We start from the raw sequence: 18,072 nt of genomic DNA on the forward strand, positions 1-18,072 counted from the left end.
CATTTTATCAAATCTTTGTTTGTATCTGCCCCAAAAGAAGGAGAGACTCAGCTGAATGTGGCTGATTTTGCTCCTCCGAAAGAAAAAGTGGTGCCAATTCCAGAAGGCAGTGCTTTCTTCTGCCTCAGCAAGACCAACCCGTAAGCCTGAGAAACGCGCTCACAAACAACAACACATGCAACAACCACAAACACTCACCAGCCACTTTAATAGGAATACCCGTACATCTGATCATTAGTGTATTTATCCAAATAGTCAATCTTGTGCCAGCAGCACAATGCATAAAATCATGCAAATACAGTTCAAGGCTGTTCACGTCAAACCAGTGGTGGACAAAGTACCCAACTTCATTACTTAAGTCAAAGTACAGATACCGCTGGTCAAATGTTACTCCGATACAAGTGGAAGCTGTACAGTCAAATTTGTACTCAAGTTAAAGTACTGAAGTATTTGCTTTTAAAAATACTTAAGTATTAAAAGTACATTTTCTGTCAACGCATTGTTGTATTATTGCCACAACGCTTACAAACCTAATGCCTCTGAAGCAACCGACTGGATTTACTGACTAGCTTGTAGAACCTGTAGAATAAACACCTTTAAACACAGATTTCTACATTTTGTTTATTTGGCAAGGTTATGCTGAAACATATTTCTGAAAGGACTGCAGATAAGTTAACATTATTCATGTTAGCGTAATTCCATTTTTACATGCTAACTAACAGTGTCCAAGTTAACTAGCTATGTGTTAATGTTAGCCGTGGACAAGGCGATGGCAACTTGGTGAGCAAATCCACAGACAGTCATTTGACTAACCAGACTGCATAGCTATTGCAACATTATTGCCAGCTCAAAAGGCACAGACAACTTCACTGCAAGCTTTCTCTTGGAATAAAACGTTTACATACCTCAATATGCTTCCGCAGGTCGGATGGCGATTTTTGGAGGCCGTGATGTGGTTCATTTTCGGCAAACAATTAAAACGAAACAAATCTTTAATCCTTTCAGAAAACTGAAACATGGGTTCTAGGTATGGCCATGGGTGTGTGCATTCCTCAGAAGAACTGCCTCCTTCCGTTCTGCCATCAGCTGATCATGTTAAATAATGCTGCGGAGAAATCACTGAACTTGATTTAATACATCTATGGATGTGACGTGACCCTAGTGATTACTGATTTTTTTCCCCAGGTGACACTGAGAAAGTCTATCACGTTTTAGAAAAGAAAAAAACATCCACTTTCAAAGCTGCTTCACAGTAACGAGTAACGAGGACTTGGAGTGAAAAGTACAATATTTGTCTTTCAAATGTAGTGAAGTTAAAGATCTGATGACACGAACATGACTCTGTGCAATTTCTTAAATAAACTATACAACATGGCAAACGTTAGATTTCTGTTATAATTACGTGAAAAGAAGCTGTTGTTACGCGAATATCCAACTTTTAATTGCACAGCGCAAGAAAACTGGGTCCGTGGCTCGTGGCCATGCTGTGACGTCAGTGGAAGAACACGCTGCGGTTCACTGGCTGTTCTACTCTGGTTCTACTCAATGGAAATGGCGCATGAAAACGCCGGTGAACTCTCTAGTGCTAGCTCTTCCTCTTCTGGGAGTCTAGAATTGTGTTGTGAGTGGGATAGATCGGAAGAATCTAGTGATGACGAACACGGGTGCATCCAACCGTACAGGTTTGAACCTGTTACTGTGCACCAATCTGAGAGTGACTCCGACTCCGAGATGGACAGCAGACAGGCAGACAGCCCAGCATTGACGAACACCACAAGGTTGGATAACAAGGATTGGTAGGTCAACCCGTATTTGTTCAAAATGTTACGGAATCAATATTTTAATATTGTGTATTGTTGTCTTGCATGTGTAAACTCTGCTTATATCATGTAAGCCGTATGCTACACTGAATACATAGTTCCTAATGGAGCATGCAAACGGCTAACATAATAAGCTTACGACTATGCCTGATCCGTGATACATTTAGGATAATATTGGCAGGCACGTCTTCTAGTTTATGGCTTCTTAGTTTTATCCTTGAATGAAGCAAAATATCCAGGCGACTGCTGGATCCGGCATAGCTACTAGTAGACCCCCTCCAGAATACTGTAGGCACTGCTGATGGTAGTAACACACGTTTGTGCTGAACTGCACACCCAAGAGATTCTTTTAAGCTGGGAAGGGTGTCAAAACAATCCAAATCGAAGTGTTCAGAGCACAGGACGGATGTTGGTGAGGGCTCCCACTTGTCACGAGTGCACCTGACTTGCTTCACCCACTTCGCATGCAGCTCGGGATCTCTGGGAAACTTGAATAAACTTGCCCCATCCTTGTGGGTTTTGGAGCAAAAGCCGGCAACACAACGTGAAGGCATAATAAATATATATATATATATAATGTATAATAATAATACTAATAATGACAAACTGAACACCTGTCACATCAACAACAAACTGGTAAGTTAGGAGGAAGGTTCTTTCGCTGACGTCATATAGCCCCTCCTCCTCATTCGTCTCCTGGGTGCTGCAGCCCCGTCAAATTTGCCCAAATAACAGCATTTTTTATCATAACTTGTAAAATAGGCGCCTTCGTGAATTAATATATGGATCATCGGGAATTACTTTTTATGTTATAAAACATCGCCAAAGATGTCAAAAACGTGTCATCAGATCTTTAAAGTCATAAGTTTCCCCAAAAAATAATACTCAAGTAAAGTACAGATACTCAAAAAGTGCACTCAAGTACAGTACTCAAGTAAATGTACTTCGTGACTGTCCACCTCTGCATCAAACATCAAAATGTGGACATTATGTGATCTCAGTGCCTTTGACCAAGCTGAAGACCAAGCTGGATGCAAGAAAGCTAAAGTAAATCAAATAACCACTCTTTACAACAGTGGTGAGATGTGTTCCAACATACTTTTCTGCTCGTCACGATTGTAAAGAGTGGCTGTTTGAAGTCAAACAGTTTGAAGTCCGTCGCTGTCCTCTTACCTCGAAACAATCTGACCATTCTCCTGTGACCTCTCTCATCAGCAATGCATTTCCCTCTGCAGAACTGCCACTTACTGGATTTGTTGTTGTTGTTGTTGTTGTTGTTGCTGTTGTTTTGCAGTATTCTCTGTAAAAGAGACTGTTGTGCATGAAAATCCCAGGAGGACAGTAGTTTCTAAAATACTCAGACAACCCATCTGGCACCAACAGCCATGCCAAGTCACTGAGATCACATTTTCCCTCATTCTGATATTTGATGTAAACATTAATTGGAGCTCTTGACCTGTATCTGCATGATTTAATGGATTGGCTGATTGGATAATTGCATGAATGCGTAGGTGTACAGGTTTTCCGAATAAAATGGCCAAGGAATGTATACACTACACAGTATAACAGTCATGATTTTGCCTCTGCTACTGCCCCCCTCTCTTTTTTCTCCCTCTCTCTAGAATAAGAGTAGGATGTCATATAGTGATCAATCATCACATCTTCACTAACCTGATCCTGGTATTCATCATCCTCAGTAGTATTTCTCTGGCTGCTGAGGACCCTATCAGAGCACACTCCTTTAGAAATAATGTGAGTCACCACACACACACACACACACACACGATGACTAAATCTATGGTGCCATGAAGTTTTTTTGGTATTCAAACAAACATGCATTTATTCTCCTTCAGTAAGCACTTTGTCCTGATCAGGGTCATGGTGGATTCTGCTATACATGGCACCATACACACATGGTCACATACACAATCACACCTTACTGTGGTTAATCCACCTACCAGCATGTTTTTCAGAATTGGGAGGAACCCCTAATGGGCATAGACATATAAACATAGACGCCACATTGAGCTGGTGGCCCGTTGCTGGGATACGTCAGAGTGTCCACCATATTTGATGTGGCAAATCTTCCCCGTAAACCAATGCAAGTAAATGGACTGAACTTCATAAAGCCCCTTTCTACAATAATATTTAACTCGATGCCTTTTATTCACCCATTAAGACACACACGTATATATTTGGGAAACAAATAGGCATCAAAACAACACATATAACTTTTAATGTGATGGTTATAAATAGTGTGCGAAATACCCTGTACACTGCAAACTAGCGACAGATACGCGATAAATAGCTCAGATAAGCTAATCAGTCAGCATACCGTAGCAAGCTACCAAAACCTGAGGCCACAATAACCAACCTACAAGACTGAATATGATAAATGATGGAAATAGTGGAAAAACTGGAAATAGTGAATGAAAATAAAAATTTACTGTTTTATTTATTGAGTCACCACACAGACCTACTCTCGTTGAATAAAGTGAGCTGAATGACCGCCAAACTGAGTTCGGCCAGGTTCTAACGTCATACCAAAACAAAATACATCACTGATTCCTTCACATTCAGAAAGGTTAAAAACATTCATCATACGTTCAAAAACGTTCATCATAGTGTGGCACTGTATTATCTAATTCTCACTGCTTATAACTATACACCTACCCGGTGGAGATGAGCTGGGAAACTGAAGACTGAAGGAACAGCTCCCTCTCTGATCCTGACTGTCTGACCTGTTCTGTCAAAATCCTTCATATTAGCCACAAAGTCAGAAAAATCTGTTCGTAAAATTACGTTATAATGACCAAATACAATGAAAAGTATTTTTCCAGTCTCACCTGTGAAAGGTAATCCCATGTGATCCCGTTTGGACGGTAAACCTGTTGGTACAGTTAAACGCAGCACATGTATGAGGCATCTTTATTCTCGGCTACTGTCTAGACGCTATACCAGAGACGGTTGAAGAATCTCCACTTTGCCACATTCAATATGGCGGCGAGGATGACGTATGATTCTACGCAGAATGCGGCATCTATGTTTATATGTCTATGCTGATGGGTATGGGGAGAATATGTCAAATTCCACCAGTGAGCAAGGACCCTTGAGCAGTTTGATTTGTTGTTGCTGTTTTTAAATTCATGTTTTGTTCAGTAATTTTTGTTGCAGCTGATATAGGAACAATGGGCTTCATGCAAGAACATTTTCATATTCTGATCTTAAATTCCTCTTATTTATTTTTTCCGTACAGTGGGCTCGTATGAGTGTGCCATGTCGGATACAGCAAATGCTCCTAACTTCAGATAACCATGTAAATGACCCTGCGTAAACATAATAAAAAATGCCACCTGTGCATAACTCAGCATGCTTTCATGAGAATTGTAAATTATATAACTAACAGCCCAGTAATACCATATAAAGCTATTTGTCCTGCCCCATTTGTGAGGAAGTGTTTATTCTTGAAAATGGCATGAAAGACTAATATTAGAACTAAGAACTTTGAGTTTGGACATTAAAGTTCTGCTTTTGGAGATCTAATTAACCTAAAATTGCTGCATAATTATTTAAGTTGCTTTGCAGTTTGAGATGTTCATATTGGCATTGGACTGTTACACAATAGCATCAGTAGCCAGTTTCAAGTAATGATGCTATTGTTAGGCTATATGAATAAATTTAGACTTATAATTTGAATTGTAGAGTCAGCCATCATAATGTAATTTGAATTATGAAGTAATTATGAGTAAGAATTTCAGATTCAAAATTGTTTAAAAATAATGAAATATACCACTGCAAAAAACTGAAAACTGAATTTGAGAAGAAAATTACTTAATACTAGTGAAATTTTCTTTTTGCATGGACAGATATTTTTACTTGGTAAGACATCTTAGAATAAGTTGGTTGCAATCTAGAACTACAGTGGTGCTTGAAAGTTTGTGAACCCTTTAGAATTTTCTATATTTCTGTATAAATATGACCTAAAACATCATCAGATTTTCGCACAAGTCCTAAAAGTAGATAAAGAGAACCCAGTTAAACAAATGAGACAAAAATATTATACTTGGTCATTTATTTATTGAGGAAAATGACCCAATATTACATATCTGTGAGTGGCAAAAGTATGTGAACCTCTAGGATTAGCAGTTAATTTGAAGGTGAAATTAGAGTCAGGTGTTTTCAATCAATGGGATGACAATCAGGTGTGAGTGGGCACCCTGTTTTATTTAAAGAACAGGTGGTGTAGTGGTTCGCACTATCGCCTCACACCAAGAAGGTTCTGGGTTTGAGCCCAGTGGCTGACGGGGGCCTTTCTGTGTGGAGTTTGCATGTTCTCCCCGTGTCTGTGCAGGTTTCCTCCAGATGTTCTGGTTTCTCCCACAGGTTAGGTTAATTGGTGGCTCTAAATTGACCGTAGGTGTGAATGTGAGTGTGAATGGTTGTTTGTCTCTATGTGTCAGCCCTGTGATGACCTGGTGACTTGTCCAGGGTGTACCCCGCCTCTCGCCCGTAGTCAGCTGGGATAGGCTCCAGCTTGCCCGCGACCCTGCACAGGATAAGCAGTTATGGATAATGGATGGATGGATGGATAATAAAGCAGTTGTGCTGTAATGATGATCCAGTTGCTTTTACTGACTCTGACCTGCCCAATATGGGCCTGTCCTTGTTTTGTATTTATTTGAAAGCAGCTTTTAATTAAGCACCATTGCCAATGTAGTTAGAAAGTAGTCTGAACCCTGAGTGGTCCTTTTAGATCTTTAGGCTCATCATGCTGGAATTTTGGCTGTAACCTTACTTCACATGATGAAGCACATGAACTCCAGACACTGGGAAACATGCATGAGGGATTGTGAGCTTATTGAGTCTGCTGCAAGTGCACATAACACTGAGAGCCCCTCTCTTTCCTCTGCATCTGGCTTTAAACAATCTCACAGAAATATATAGAAAAAAATATCAGCATTAAAAAGATGTCAAAACAATATTTTTCTGTATGGAACAGTCAGTACACATTATTACATAAATATGTAACCATTAGACATATGCAAACTTTTTTTTTCTTTTTTTTAACTATATATGAAAAAGATAAACAAAATGCAAATGAACTCAATGGCCTTGTTGGAGTCATGTGCCTAAACACACACATTGCACACGCAGCAGATGTCCTGATTGGCATGTTGGATTTTACTCTTCATGCCAGTTGAGGAAGTGCGATCCTGCACCATGCAATCAGTCACCTCTGAGATCATCTGATGGAGAGGGATACCATGTGCCACGGCTTATTTACAGACTCATCATGTCTACATCTGCCTGTTTTTTTACTCTCGGTCTCTCTGTCTTTCTGACTTCTGAACTCTCCTGTTCTGTGTGATTTTATCAGGTCTTGGGCTATGCTGATTATGCCTTCACCTCCATATTCACAATAGAAATTCTTCTCAAGGTACCAGTCCAGCTGTATTTTACACAGTATTGTACACATTTGATTTATATTTGCTGTATATATTTTGAAATATAAGATATCTGGACAAAAGGACTGCAACATAAAATGTAGTTAACATCTATTGAACAATCCTGAATTACTTCAGTGCATAAATATTGTAACTCAAATCATGTATTGTCATTATACAAATCCAGAGGTGCATGACAAAGTATAGTTGTAGAGGCACTGCAGAAAAAGCTGAAAATCTGAGTGAAAAATAAGAAGAGATCTTTGTATGTGATGAATAGTACTTCAGCAAATGTATTGGAACACACCATGTAACCTGCTTGCCAGTAAGAGTTCTCAGGAATAGAACTGGAATTGTGTCCATAACTTTAATACAATGTCAGCATTAGGAAACGGCTGTGCCAATGCACACGTAGACGACACCGACTTTGAAATGATTTGTGGATGCATGAGGTGCTGATCCTCAATGAATATGGCTTTGTATATGTTTCTGATTGTTCTGGGTAGTGTTTGTTTTGCCACGTTTGCACACTGATATTTCAGTGGGATTATCTAGCTCTGCTAGAGCCTCACTCTGGGATTAAAAGAGCATTAGGCAAGATTGGTCTTTTTCCCCCCCTAAATATTATGATTAAGTAGGTGGGTTAACATTTGAATTTTTTTTTTTTTTACTTTGAGCCTGCTCCAATTCTCATTTGTGGGGGTTCAAGTGAAGGGGTGTTGAGGAGTGTCTATAAAATGACTGACATGAGATTCATCCATATACTTCTGGTCTGGATTGAAGTGTATTTGCAGTTTTACAAATGCTTTGTTCAGCCACATAATACGCTTATGCTGTAGAATAGAATTTGTCATATTCTATTCTCTCCTAAGTTATCCTACTCTATGCTATTCTATTCTCTATTTCTATCCATAAAGCATTATATTGTCATTCTTAGTCCAGGGTATGACTTTAAACTGCAACCGGTGGTGAGTCTCAGGTCCGGAAGGACTTGAGTATTGGGAAAAGTGGAGTTACCCCTTAATCACCATTGCTCCCAGGTCTACTCTGACCCAAAGTGGTAGCACCTGCCTGGGTTCTAGCTATAGTTTAAACAGTACATCACGAATAAGGCACTGGCAGCAGGGTGCTTTTCAGTGCAGTGTGGCAGATGAACCCAACAGGGTCAATGGCACACCATCTGATGGCATGCAGAAGAGTCACTCAAATGGCCAATGGATGGCATTACCCAGCAAGTCAGTTGTCACTGCTGGTCAACTTCCATACCCGTCAGGTCTGTGGCACTTTTGTGCACCACTTGGCATCAGGTCTGGAGGTCCAGAGAGACAACACAATGGGGGCACGACATTGTTTGTCTTACCTTACTGTGCAAGGCGTTCATTAGGAGAGGAGCTCTGGTGCAGGCCTTGTGGCCCATCTCCATTTCTGCACATGCTAATGAAGCAGTCATCATCACTAGCGATGGACAGCCACTGCCGACACTTATGCTGACACCATGTCTTCAACTCTCACTTTTTATCATATTCAGCATATTTTCCAAGTAAATTGTACATTTTGGAAATGTAAAAAAATTGACTATTGCTTCTTTAATCATCTCATCTCATTATCTCTAGCCGCTTTATCCTGTTCTACAGGGTCGCAGGCAAGCTGGAGCCTATCCCAGCTGACTACGGGCGAAAGGCGGGGTACACCCTGGACAAGTCGCCAGGTCATCACAGGGCTGACACATAGACACAGACAACCATTCACACTCACATTCACACCTAGGGTCAATTTAGAGTCACCAGTTAACCCAACCTGCATGTCTTTGGACTGTGGGGAAAACCGGAGCACCCAGAGGAAACCCACGCGGACACGGGGAGAACATGTAAACTCCGCACAGAAAGGCCCTCACTGGCCACGGGGCTCGAACCCAGACCTTCTTGCTGTGAGGCGACAGTGCTAACCACTACACCACCGTGCCTCCCCGCTTCTTTAATCAAATATATCAAAAATCAAAGTCCTTCCCGCACCAGGATCTGGTCTTCCCATGCGGTTTCCTGTCCCAGTACTAACCAGTTCTTGAGGCACATGGGTGTAGCGTTGATCTCTGTTTCTATAACCCTCAGCCTCTCTCCTGTTATACAGCTAGAATTACAGTGGGGGGCCAATCCTCTGGTAACCGCAAGAGTTTGACTCCCATATCTGTATTGCAGCATGCCTTGCCAGATGGCAGTAGGCACGGGCGCAGATAGAGGGGGGGACGGGGGGGATTCGTCCCACCCAGATTTAAATTCACCTCGTTCGGTCCCCCCCACTTATAGGGAGGAAAAAACGTCTATGCTGTCTTTCTTTGCATAAGGCAAACCTCACGGAAAAATCAAAAGACTAATTACCATTTGGTTTATTGAGGTGCACAGCAGTATATACATAGTTGCAACCGCGCAGACTGCACAGGTTGCGAGCTCGAGCTTGGTTGCTATGGTTACCCATAACAAGTTTGACAGGCATATCAGGGACAGCTCCTCCTAGTTCAGGACCCCAACACGGCATGATGAAGGGTGCCAAAAGGCAGAAAACGATTGCATCGTTTTTAAAAAAAAAACGACTGTAAGTAAACTGTGCCTTACTTTATCATATCACCTTGCAATTTTTTGATAGTCTGTTCAAAGTAATGTCGTACGGAGTAGAGATGCCTTTCTGGTAGCCTCCTTCTTTCGGTGGTAGCCTGTAGATACAGTGCTCAGAAGGCAGTTTTAATGTTTAATCTGGCGTTCCCTGCCATAATTTCAGCGAGCATATTGTTTCATAAGGAAACTTTGTGAAGAGTTGTTGACTGACTGCCGCTCACGCAACACACAGGCATAGTTAGAAAGTCAGGATGCACTGGTTTACACTTTACACACACACACGTAGCCCAGCCTCTCGCTATGTTTAATAGTTGGAACTCAGCGGTTTTAAAACTAGTTTTGCAGTTTTGCAATTTCTGTGCGTGATGATAATGTGTAAACTTTGGATTTCCATAGGCTATGTTAAAATGTTATCATTGTCCTGGCCTGCAGGTAGTTCCTGGTGATGGCAGTGAGGGAGGTGAAATAACATGTATACACACTACCGTTCAAAAGTTTGGGGTCACCCAGACAATTTTGTGTTTTCCATGAAAAGTCACACTTTTATTTACCACCATAAGTTGTAAAATGAATAGAAAATATAGTCAAGACATTTTTCTGGCCATTTTGAGCATTTAATCGACCCCACAAATGTGATGCTCCAGAAACTCAATCTGCTCAAAGGAAGGTCAGTTTTATAGCTTCTCTAAAGAGCTCAACTGTTTTCAGCTGTGCTAACATGATTGTACAAGGGTTTTCTAATCATCCATTAGCCTTCTGAGGCAATGAGCAAACACATTGTACCATTAGAACACTGGAGTGAGAGTTGCTGGAAATGGGCCTCTATACACCTATGGAGATATTGCACCAAAAACCAGACATTTGCAGCTATTTGCAGTCATTTACCACATTAGCAATGTATAGAGTGGATTTCTGATTAGTTTAAAGTGATCTTCATTGAAAAGAACAGTGCTTTTCTTTCAAAAATAAGGACATTTCAAAGTGACCCCAAACTTTTGAACGGTAGTGTGTGTGTGTGTGTATATATATATATATATATATATATATACACACACACAAAATGGAATCATTTGCTGACAGCTCAGTCCCCCCCAGTTCAAAAATCCTATCTGCGCCCCTGGCAGTAGGTGCCATTTTTATGATGGTATGACCCGACCACGAGTAGAACTCGCGCTCTCCCGGTTGAGAGGCGAACACGCCAACCACTAGGCCAGCTTGCGGTCAATCAAATATATGGTTATCATTTAAAACACCTGATTCTCAATCCTTCTCCTGGTACCCCTGCTCTGCATGTTTTCCCTGCTCTACCTACCTGAATGAACGCATCAGTGGCGATTTTGATTACTGAGCACACCTGATTTAACCAAGAGCATATTAATCACACTAACTTCAATCAGATGTGTTTGGAGCAAGGATAAATCGGAGATATGCAGGAAAGGGGGTTCCAGGAGTAAGATTGAGGAATACTGATTTCAAAGCTTTCAGGATGATGATTGGGTAACAAAATTAAAACCTGAAACTGGATTGTTAGTTCATCATATTAGATTCATGAGTTGGAACATGTTACTAGCGGAGCTCCTGCATGGGCCTTTGGCCTGCACGAGCGGAGCCCCATAGGCATAGAGTGTGGATACGTAAAGAAACCCATCGAGTTGTTTTCTGATGGTTTCGGTCCTGTGCGTGTGTGCCTGCCACCACAGGAAACCCAACATCTAGTGAAGTATGAAGTAGAGTAGTTGTTGGGACAGTATAGTAGTGAGCAATTTGTCACTGCTGTTGCCCGACATTTTGTACAACATAAGGAAACAGTATAGTAACTAATATATAGATTTAGGTGCTGCCTAAAAGCGGCGCGCCCATCTGTTTCTGGGTTGTAGAATTTTCGTACATCATAGCCAGCCTCTTTTGTTTTATTTCTTTACTGTTATAGTTACTATACTGTTTCCTTATGTTGTACAAAACATCGGGCGACAACAGTGACAAGTTATTCACTACTATACTGTCCCGACTACTACTCTACTTCACACTTCACTACTCACTTCATTAGCTATTGGGTTTCCTGTGGTGGCAGGCACTCACGCACAGGACCTAAACCATCAGAAAACAACTCGATGGGTTTCTTTACATATCCACACTCTATGCCTATGGGACTCCGCTCGCGTGAGACAAAGGCCTGTGCAGGAGCTCCACTATAACAGTAAAGAAATAAAACAGGCTGGCTATGACATAAGAAAATTCTACAACCCAGAAACAGATGGGAGCTCTGGTTTTAGGCAGTGCCTAAATCTATATATTAGCATAACTTCACATTTAAATACAATACAGATTATTGTGGCAACACTTAAAATATAGCCTAGGGGACTCTGATCACCTTAATCTGTCCCGCCCTTCTTCTAAATCAGTTCTTCTGCATGTACACAGTTAATAGATTTAGGTGTAATCACAGAAGTAGAACATAATGAATAGTGCTATCACATGACATCGGAATTTCTAAGAATGTGGGACTTCCTTTGGTAGGAATGACAAAATGTTGAGACAAAATTACACATTGCAGAAACTCACATTAACTCTTGCTCAAAATACAGTACGCTTAAGGCACAGCTGTTAAATGTCTTTTTCTTTCCCTCATTCTCCCTGCAGATGACGGTCTATGGGGCGTTTTTGCATCAAGGCTCTTTCTGTAGGAACTGGTTTAATCTCTTGGATCTCCTGGTTGTCAGTGTGTCTCTGGTTTCCTTCTTCCTACAGTGAGTCGAATTTTCTTTCAACATACTAAATTAATTTAACACATGTTTTCATGTCTGGTGTCTAATGCTATTTAAATATGCATATTTTCTCGAGTTCTCTGATGATGTGTAACGTTTTGTGGCAAAGAATTGTTCTATAAGACAGCTGAATCTGAGTGGATACATGGAGCCCTCTGGTGGGCAAAGAGAGCATTGTTTGTTTTTGTGATTATAATATAACGTTAAAGCTAAACATGATTTGGATTATAAATACATGAATTCTAATAAAGCTTATATAAACTAATTTTTCCTTGAACAGCTTTTGAAGTTAATGATATTGGTGTATGGAGGTTTATAACATGAATGACGGTGGGTTATTAATATGATCCATCATGGCGCCCCCTGTGGCGAACCTGTTTGCGACGTGCTCCCTACACCGATCGTCTTTATTGTTTATTTTAGTACTTTTGATCGTGATATTTTGCATTGCATATGCACTTTATATTTTATATTTCGTATCTCATCTCATTATCTCTAGCCGCTTTATCCTGTTCTACAGGGTCGCAGGCAAGCTGGAGCCTATCCCAGCTGACTATGAGCGAAAGGCGGGGTACACCCTGGACAAGTCGCCAGGTCATCACAGGGCTGACACATAGACACAGACAACCATTCACACTCACATTCACACCTACGGTCAATTTAGAGTCACCAGTTAACCTAACCTGCATATCTTTGGACTGTGGGGGAAACCGGAGCACCTGGAGGAAACCCACGCGGACATGGGGAGAACATGCAAACTCCACACAGAAAGGCCCTCGCCGGCCACGGGGCTCGAATCCGGGCCTTCTTGCTGTGAGGCGACAGTGCTAACCACTACACCACCGTGCCGCCATATTTCGTATTTTATATATATTTCTTTTTATATTAGTAAGCATAGTTTGGTCGGGTAGTTGCAAAATAAGAATTTCATTACCCAATAATAAACCGCTGGGTCTGTTACTGTGTATATGACAAATAAACATTTTGAATCTTGAATGATCAAGCTAACACTTGTACTGATATAAAAGCTCTTTCTCTCTCACACACACGCACACGCGTGATTTCTGGATAGGGATACAAGGCACACATAATCAGAATAGACATCCACCTGTCTTTCCATTGCTCTGTTCCTTTCTCTTCCCATCTTAGTTCAAGTGCGATCTCTGTGGTGAAAATCCTGAGAGTGCTACGAGTGCTCAGGCCTCTCCGTGCCATCAACAGAGCCAAAGGTCTAAAGGTACCATGGTGTATGTGTATGTTTACATGTTTACTGCGCTTATACAGTGCAGCTCCTTCTAATCTCTGTGTTTCTCCAGCATGTGGTCCAGTGTGTGTTCGTGGCTATACGGACCATTGGGAATATTATGATTGTTACTGCTCTGCTTCAGTTCATGTTTGCATGCATCGGTGTTCAACTCTTTAAGGTATTCTATCATTTACTACTTTATGTCTGTATGTCTTCTCTGTGACACCAGTCATATAGGCAGCATGTTTTGGTTTTGTTAATTCTATTGTTAACCCACATGCACTGTTTAAATACACTTGTTTGATCATGAAACATGTTCTTGGTTCGTTTTCTCTTAAGAACACAGAGGGATTTAAAAAAAAATCCTACTTAGAGACGAATTATACATGGTTTCTGGTTGATCGCTAAGTGTTTTGTTTAAAACTGAGATTTTTTTAAAGTCTCAGATGATCATACAAGAGTTGACATCATTGAAACATCCTCCTCCTCCTAAACCTCATGCCAGCATGGCATTGAGCCCACCAGGGCCAACAAACTCCACCATCTCTCACGGTCTTGGCTGAGTGCCAGGATGTCCTCCAGCCTCAAATTGATCTGCTGGAGGTCTTGACGAACAACATCGTTCCAACGGGTGCGTGGTCAACTACAAGGGCGTCTCCATCCCACCGCTGGTGGATCAAGCTCGTAAATGGCTCTTGTAGGGTAGTTGTCTGTACAGCGCAGGATGTGTCTGAGCCAACGAACATGGTGCTGTGCGGTAGTGCAGAGGATTTTTGGTCGGCTCTGGCAGAGCACCTCGTTGGAGACACAGTTGTACCAATGCACCCCCTCAATGGTCCTGAGGGCACGGGTCTCAAAGCCGAAAACATGGGTGGTCGAGGTCTTGCTGAGAGGCCAGGTCTCTGTGCTGTAGAGCAGCACAGACAAAACTGCAGCATTGTAGACCCGTAGCTTGGTGCATCAGGAGATATCACATTTTCTCCAGAGTGGTCTCCAAAGGCTTCTCATGACGCTCGCTGCCAATCCACGTCACCACGTCACAGCACTGGTACTGTGCGATAGTGCAGAGGATTTTTGGGTGATTTTTGGTTGATCTCAGTGAGGAGGTTGCTATTGTTGGCGACTTCCAATCCCAGGTAAACCAATGACATGATGAATTCAATGTGATCTGTGCCAATGATGATGGGTGGTGGATCAGGACTGTCACCTATATGCATCAGCTTGGTCTTGGACCAGTTGACACGCAGCCCAAGCCTGGATGCCTCCCCACTGAAATCATGAAGTGCTTCTTTCAATTCTGCCAACGAGCAGCAGAACAATGTTGTGTCGTCAGCATAAGGGGAAAACATTTTTCCTGCCAGTCCAGGGAATCAAACCGGTGACCCTTGGGACCCAAGGCTACTTCTCTAACTTTTAGGCTGTGGCTGCCCTCACATAGAGCTAACATAGAGATGAACAACCATTCACTCATACCTATGGGAAATTGAGAGTAGACTCCAGCCGGTCACAAAAGTCAAACCCAAAACCTTCTTGCTGTGAGGTGACGGTGCTAACCACTGCACCACCGTGCTGCCTGGTATGCCAATCTAGGAACTAATGAATGTCTTGGACTGGTTGGAGACAGATGTATGTGCAGAGTATTTTATTTAAAGTGAAACCCACATGAACAAAGACTAGGACTATGTAACAAACACAATCAAACTAGACAAGCATGAAATATACAAGAGCATGGCATGGATGCAATGTCATGTAATGACACAACTCACAAACAAACACAACACAAAGAGTGCTATACAAACATGACTTAAATACTAGTGCTCATTAAATCAAAATGTGAATTGGGTACAAACAGTTAAGTGATGTGAGAGTCAGGATCAGGTGAGATACAGTGGCTGATGGTAATCACAGTCCTGCACTATATTCAGTGCAACCGATATTGAGCCGAAAAGATGACCTAGGTTAATGAAATAAACAGACATTGAGGGTTAGGAAAAGTAGGGGTCCTTGTGGTGGAGGAAGTTGATCTCATAAGAATGAAATATTGTGTCTCATATTGCAGGGTAAATTTTATCGCTGCACAGATGAGGCGAAACACACACCTGAGCAGTGCAAGTGAGTGATATAAATGCAAATCTTGTTTGCTGATTATCTATGTGGACTTTATGAAATGTCATTATGCTTTTATTGAGTTTTGCTGTTGGTGTGTGTGACATAGAGGCACGTTCGTGATCTATAAAGATGGCGACGTGAATCACCCTTTAGTACGGCAGCGCATCTGGCACAACAGCGATTTTAACTTTGACAATGTGCTGATGGGCATGATGGCTCTGTTCACTGTGTCCACCTTCGAGGGCTGGCCTGCGTAAGTCACCTCCTCATGGTGTTACATTCCAGATGACTACATCTGACCTTGGGTTACAGCTGCTATCTTCTCTTCCTCACCTCTCAGGCTCCTCTACAAGGCTATCGATGCCAACTCGGAGAACCACGGCCCCATCTACAACTATCGTGTGGAGACCTCAATCTTTTTTATTGTCTACATAATCATCATCGCCTTCTTCATGATGAACATCTTTGTAGGTTTTGTCATCATCACGTTCCGTGAACAGGGAGAGGCTGAGTTTAAGAACTGTGAACTGGACAAGAACCAGGTTAGAAGTGAAATGCTTACCAGGAAATTTTTCATCATGACTGTTCATGTTTTTCAAAGGTTGTTTCTGTCTCTCTTATTCATCCAGAGACAGTGTGTAGAATATGCTCTGAAAGCCCAGCCACTGAAGCTGTACATCCCAAAGAACCCAGTGCAGTATAGATTCTGGTCGATGATCAACTCCACAGGGTTTGAGTACATCATGTTTGTGTTGATTCTCCTCAACACCGTCACTTTGGCTGTTCAGGTAAACCAAAGGACATTTAATGAGAAATGCGTAGTAGTTAATCATTGCATCCTCATAAATCACATAAATCAAAATAAATCAATTAATTGTGACTAATTACAAGTCACAGATATTCACTGAGCCTGAGGCTGATAATTGTTTTAGTATAATTGCACAATTATTTAAAAAATCACATTCAAAAAATAATTTATTTCAATCTTCAAAAGCAGCATGCAAATGTAATGCACACAGAATCGTCATTTATCTACGCCAAGTCACATAAAATACTTTGTTTTGAAATGGATAAAATAAATCACAATTCCACCTTACCTTTGAATAGTTTTAGACCAAACTTCATAGTGTCTTTAGTGCTTTTAGAAACAGCAGTTTCTTTCATAATTTTTAATACTATCTCACTTACGGTGACGAAGTGCTTGGCTGCCATTTTGCTGAGTCGCTGGAGGTGATTATCAAGAAATAATCAGAATCTTTCTACCAATCAGCACGCATGATTTCCTATAATCACCTCCATATTTATACTAATGACTATTTTGATTATCCATCCATCCATTATCTGTAGCCGCTTATCCTGTACAGAGTCGCAGACAAGCTGGAGCCTATCCCAGCTGACTATGGGCGAGAGGCGGGGTACACCCTGGACAAGTCGCCAGATCATTGCAGGGCTGACACATAGCGACAAACAACCATTCACACTCACGGTCAATTTAGAGCCACCAATTAGCCTAACCTGGATGTCTTTGGACTTTGGGGGAAACCGGAGCACCCGGAGGAAACCCACACAGACACAGGGAGAACATGCAAACTCCACACAGAAAGGCCGCCGTCGGCCACTGGGCTCAAACCCAGGACCTTCTTGCTGTGAGGTGACAGTGCTAACCACTACACCACCATGCCACCCCCTGTTTTGATTAGTCAATTAAAACGTATTTATTTATTTATTTAGTCAATTAACTGATTTATTAATTTTGATTAATTTGGTCAAATAGTAAGATGTCTCCAGCAAAACATGAAAGTGGTTTAAATATGTTCAAACTTATGTTAACTTGAAGTATGTATTATTTAGGGTTAAATAGTTTTCTTCCTGGACAGTGCTACAGTGGTGCTTGAAAGTTTGTGAACCCTTTAGAATTTTTTATATTTCTGCATAAATATTACCTAAAACATCATCAGATTTTCACACAAGTCCTAAAAGTAGATAAAGAGAACCCAGTTAAACAAATGAGACAAAAATTTTATACTTGGTCATTTATTTATTGAGGAAAATTATCCAATATTACATACCTGTGAGTGG

At 41.3% G+C, this 18,072-nt stretch overlaps 1 protein-coding gene across 1 annotated transcript in view; it reads left to right on the forward strand.

Moving 5' to 3' along the window:
• cacna1fb (calcium channel, voltage-dependent, L type, alpha 1F subunit) overlaps positions 1 to 18,072 on the forward strand; it is a 158,850-nt gene that overhangs the window by 80,425 nt on the left and 60,353 nt on the right. The window contains exons 20-29 of the mRNA XM_060931944.1: positions 38 to 140; positions 3,443 to 3,572; positions 7,198 to 7,257; positions 12,514 to 12,620; positions 13,788 to 13,875; positions 13,955 to 14,062; positions 15,944 to 15,996; positions 16,100 to 16,246; positions 16,334 to 16,535; positions 16,623 to 16,781. Coding sequence (XP_060787927.1) covers positions 38 to 140; positions 3,443 to 3,572; positions 7,198 to 7,257; positions 12,514 to 12,620; positions 13,788 to 13,875; positions 13,955 to 14,062; positions 15,944 to 15,996; positions 16,100 to 16,246; positions 16,334 to 16,535; positions 16,623 to 16,781 — 1,157 coding nt within the window. The remainder of the gene's footprint in view (positions 1 to 37; positions 141 to 3,442; positions 3,573 to 7,197; positions 7,258 to 12,513; positions 12,621 to 13,787; positions 13,876 to 13,954; positions 14,063 to 15,943; positions 15,997 to 16,099; positions 16,247 to 16,333; positions 16,536 to 16,622; positions 16,782 to 18,072) is intronic.

Source organism: Neoarius graeffei, chromosome 10 (genome assembly GCF_027579695.1).
Source record: "Neoarius graeffei isolate fNeoGra1 chromosome 10, fNeoGra1.pri, whole genome shotgun sequence".
NCBI lineage: Eukaryota > Metazoa > Chordata > Actinopteri > Siluriformes > Ariidae > Neoarius > Neoarius graeffei.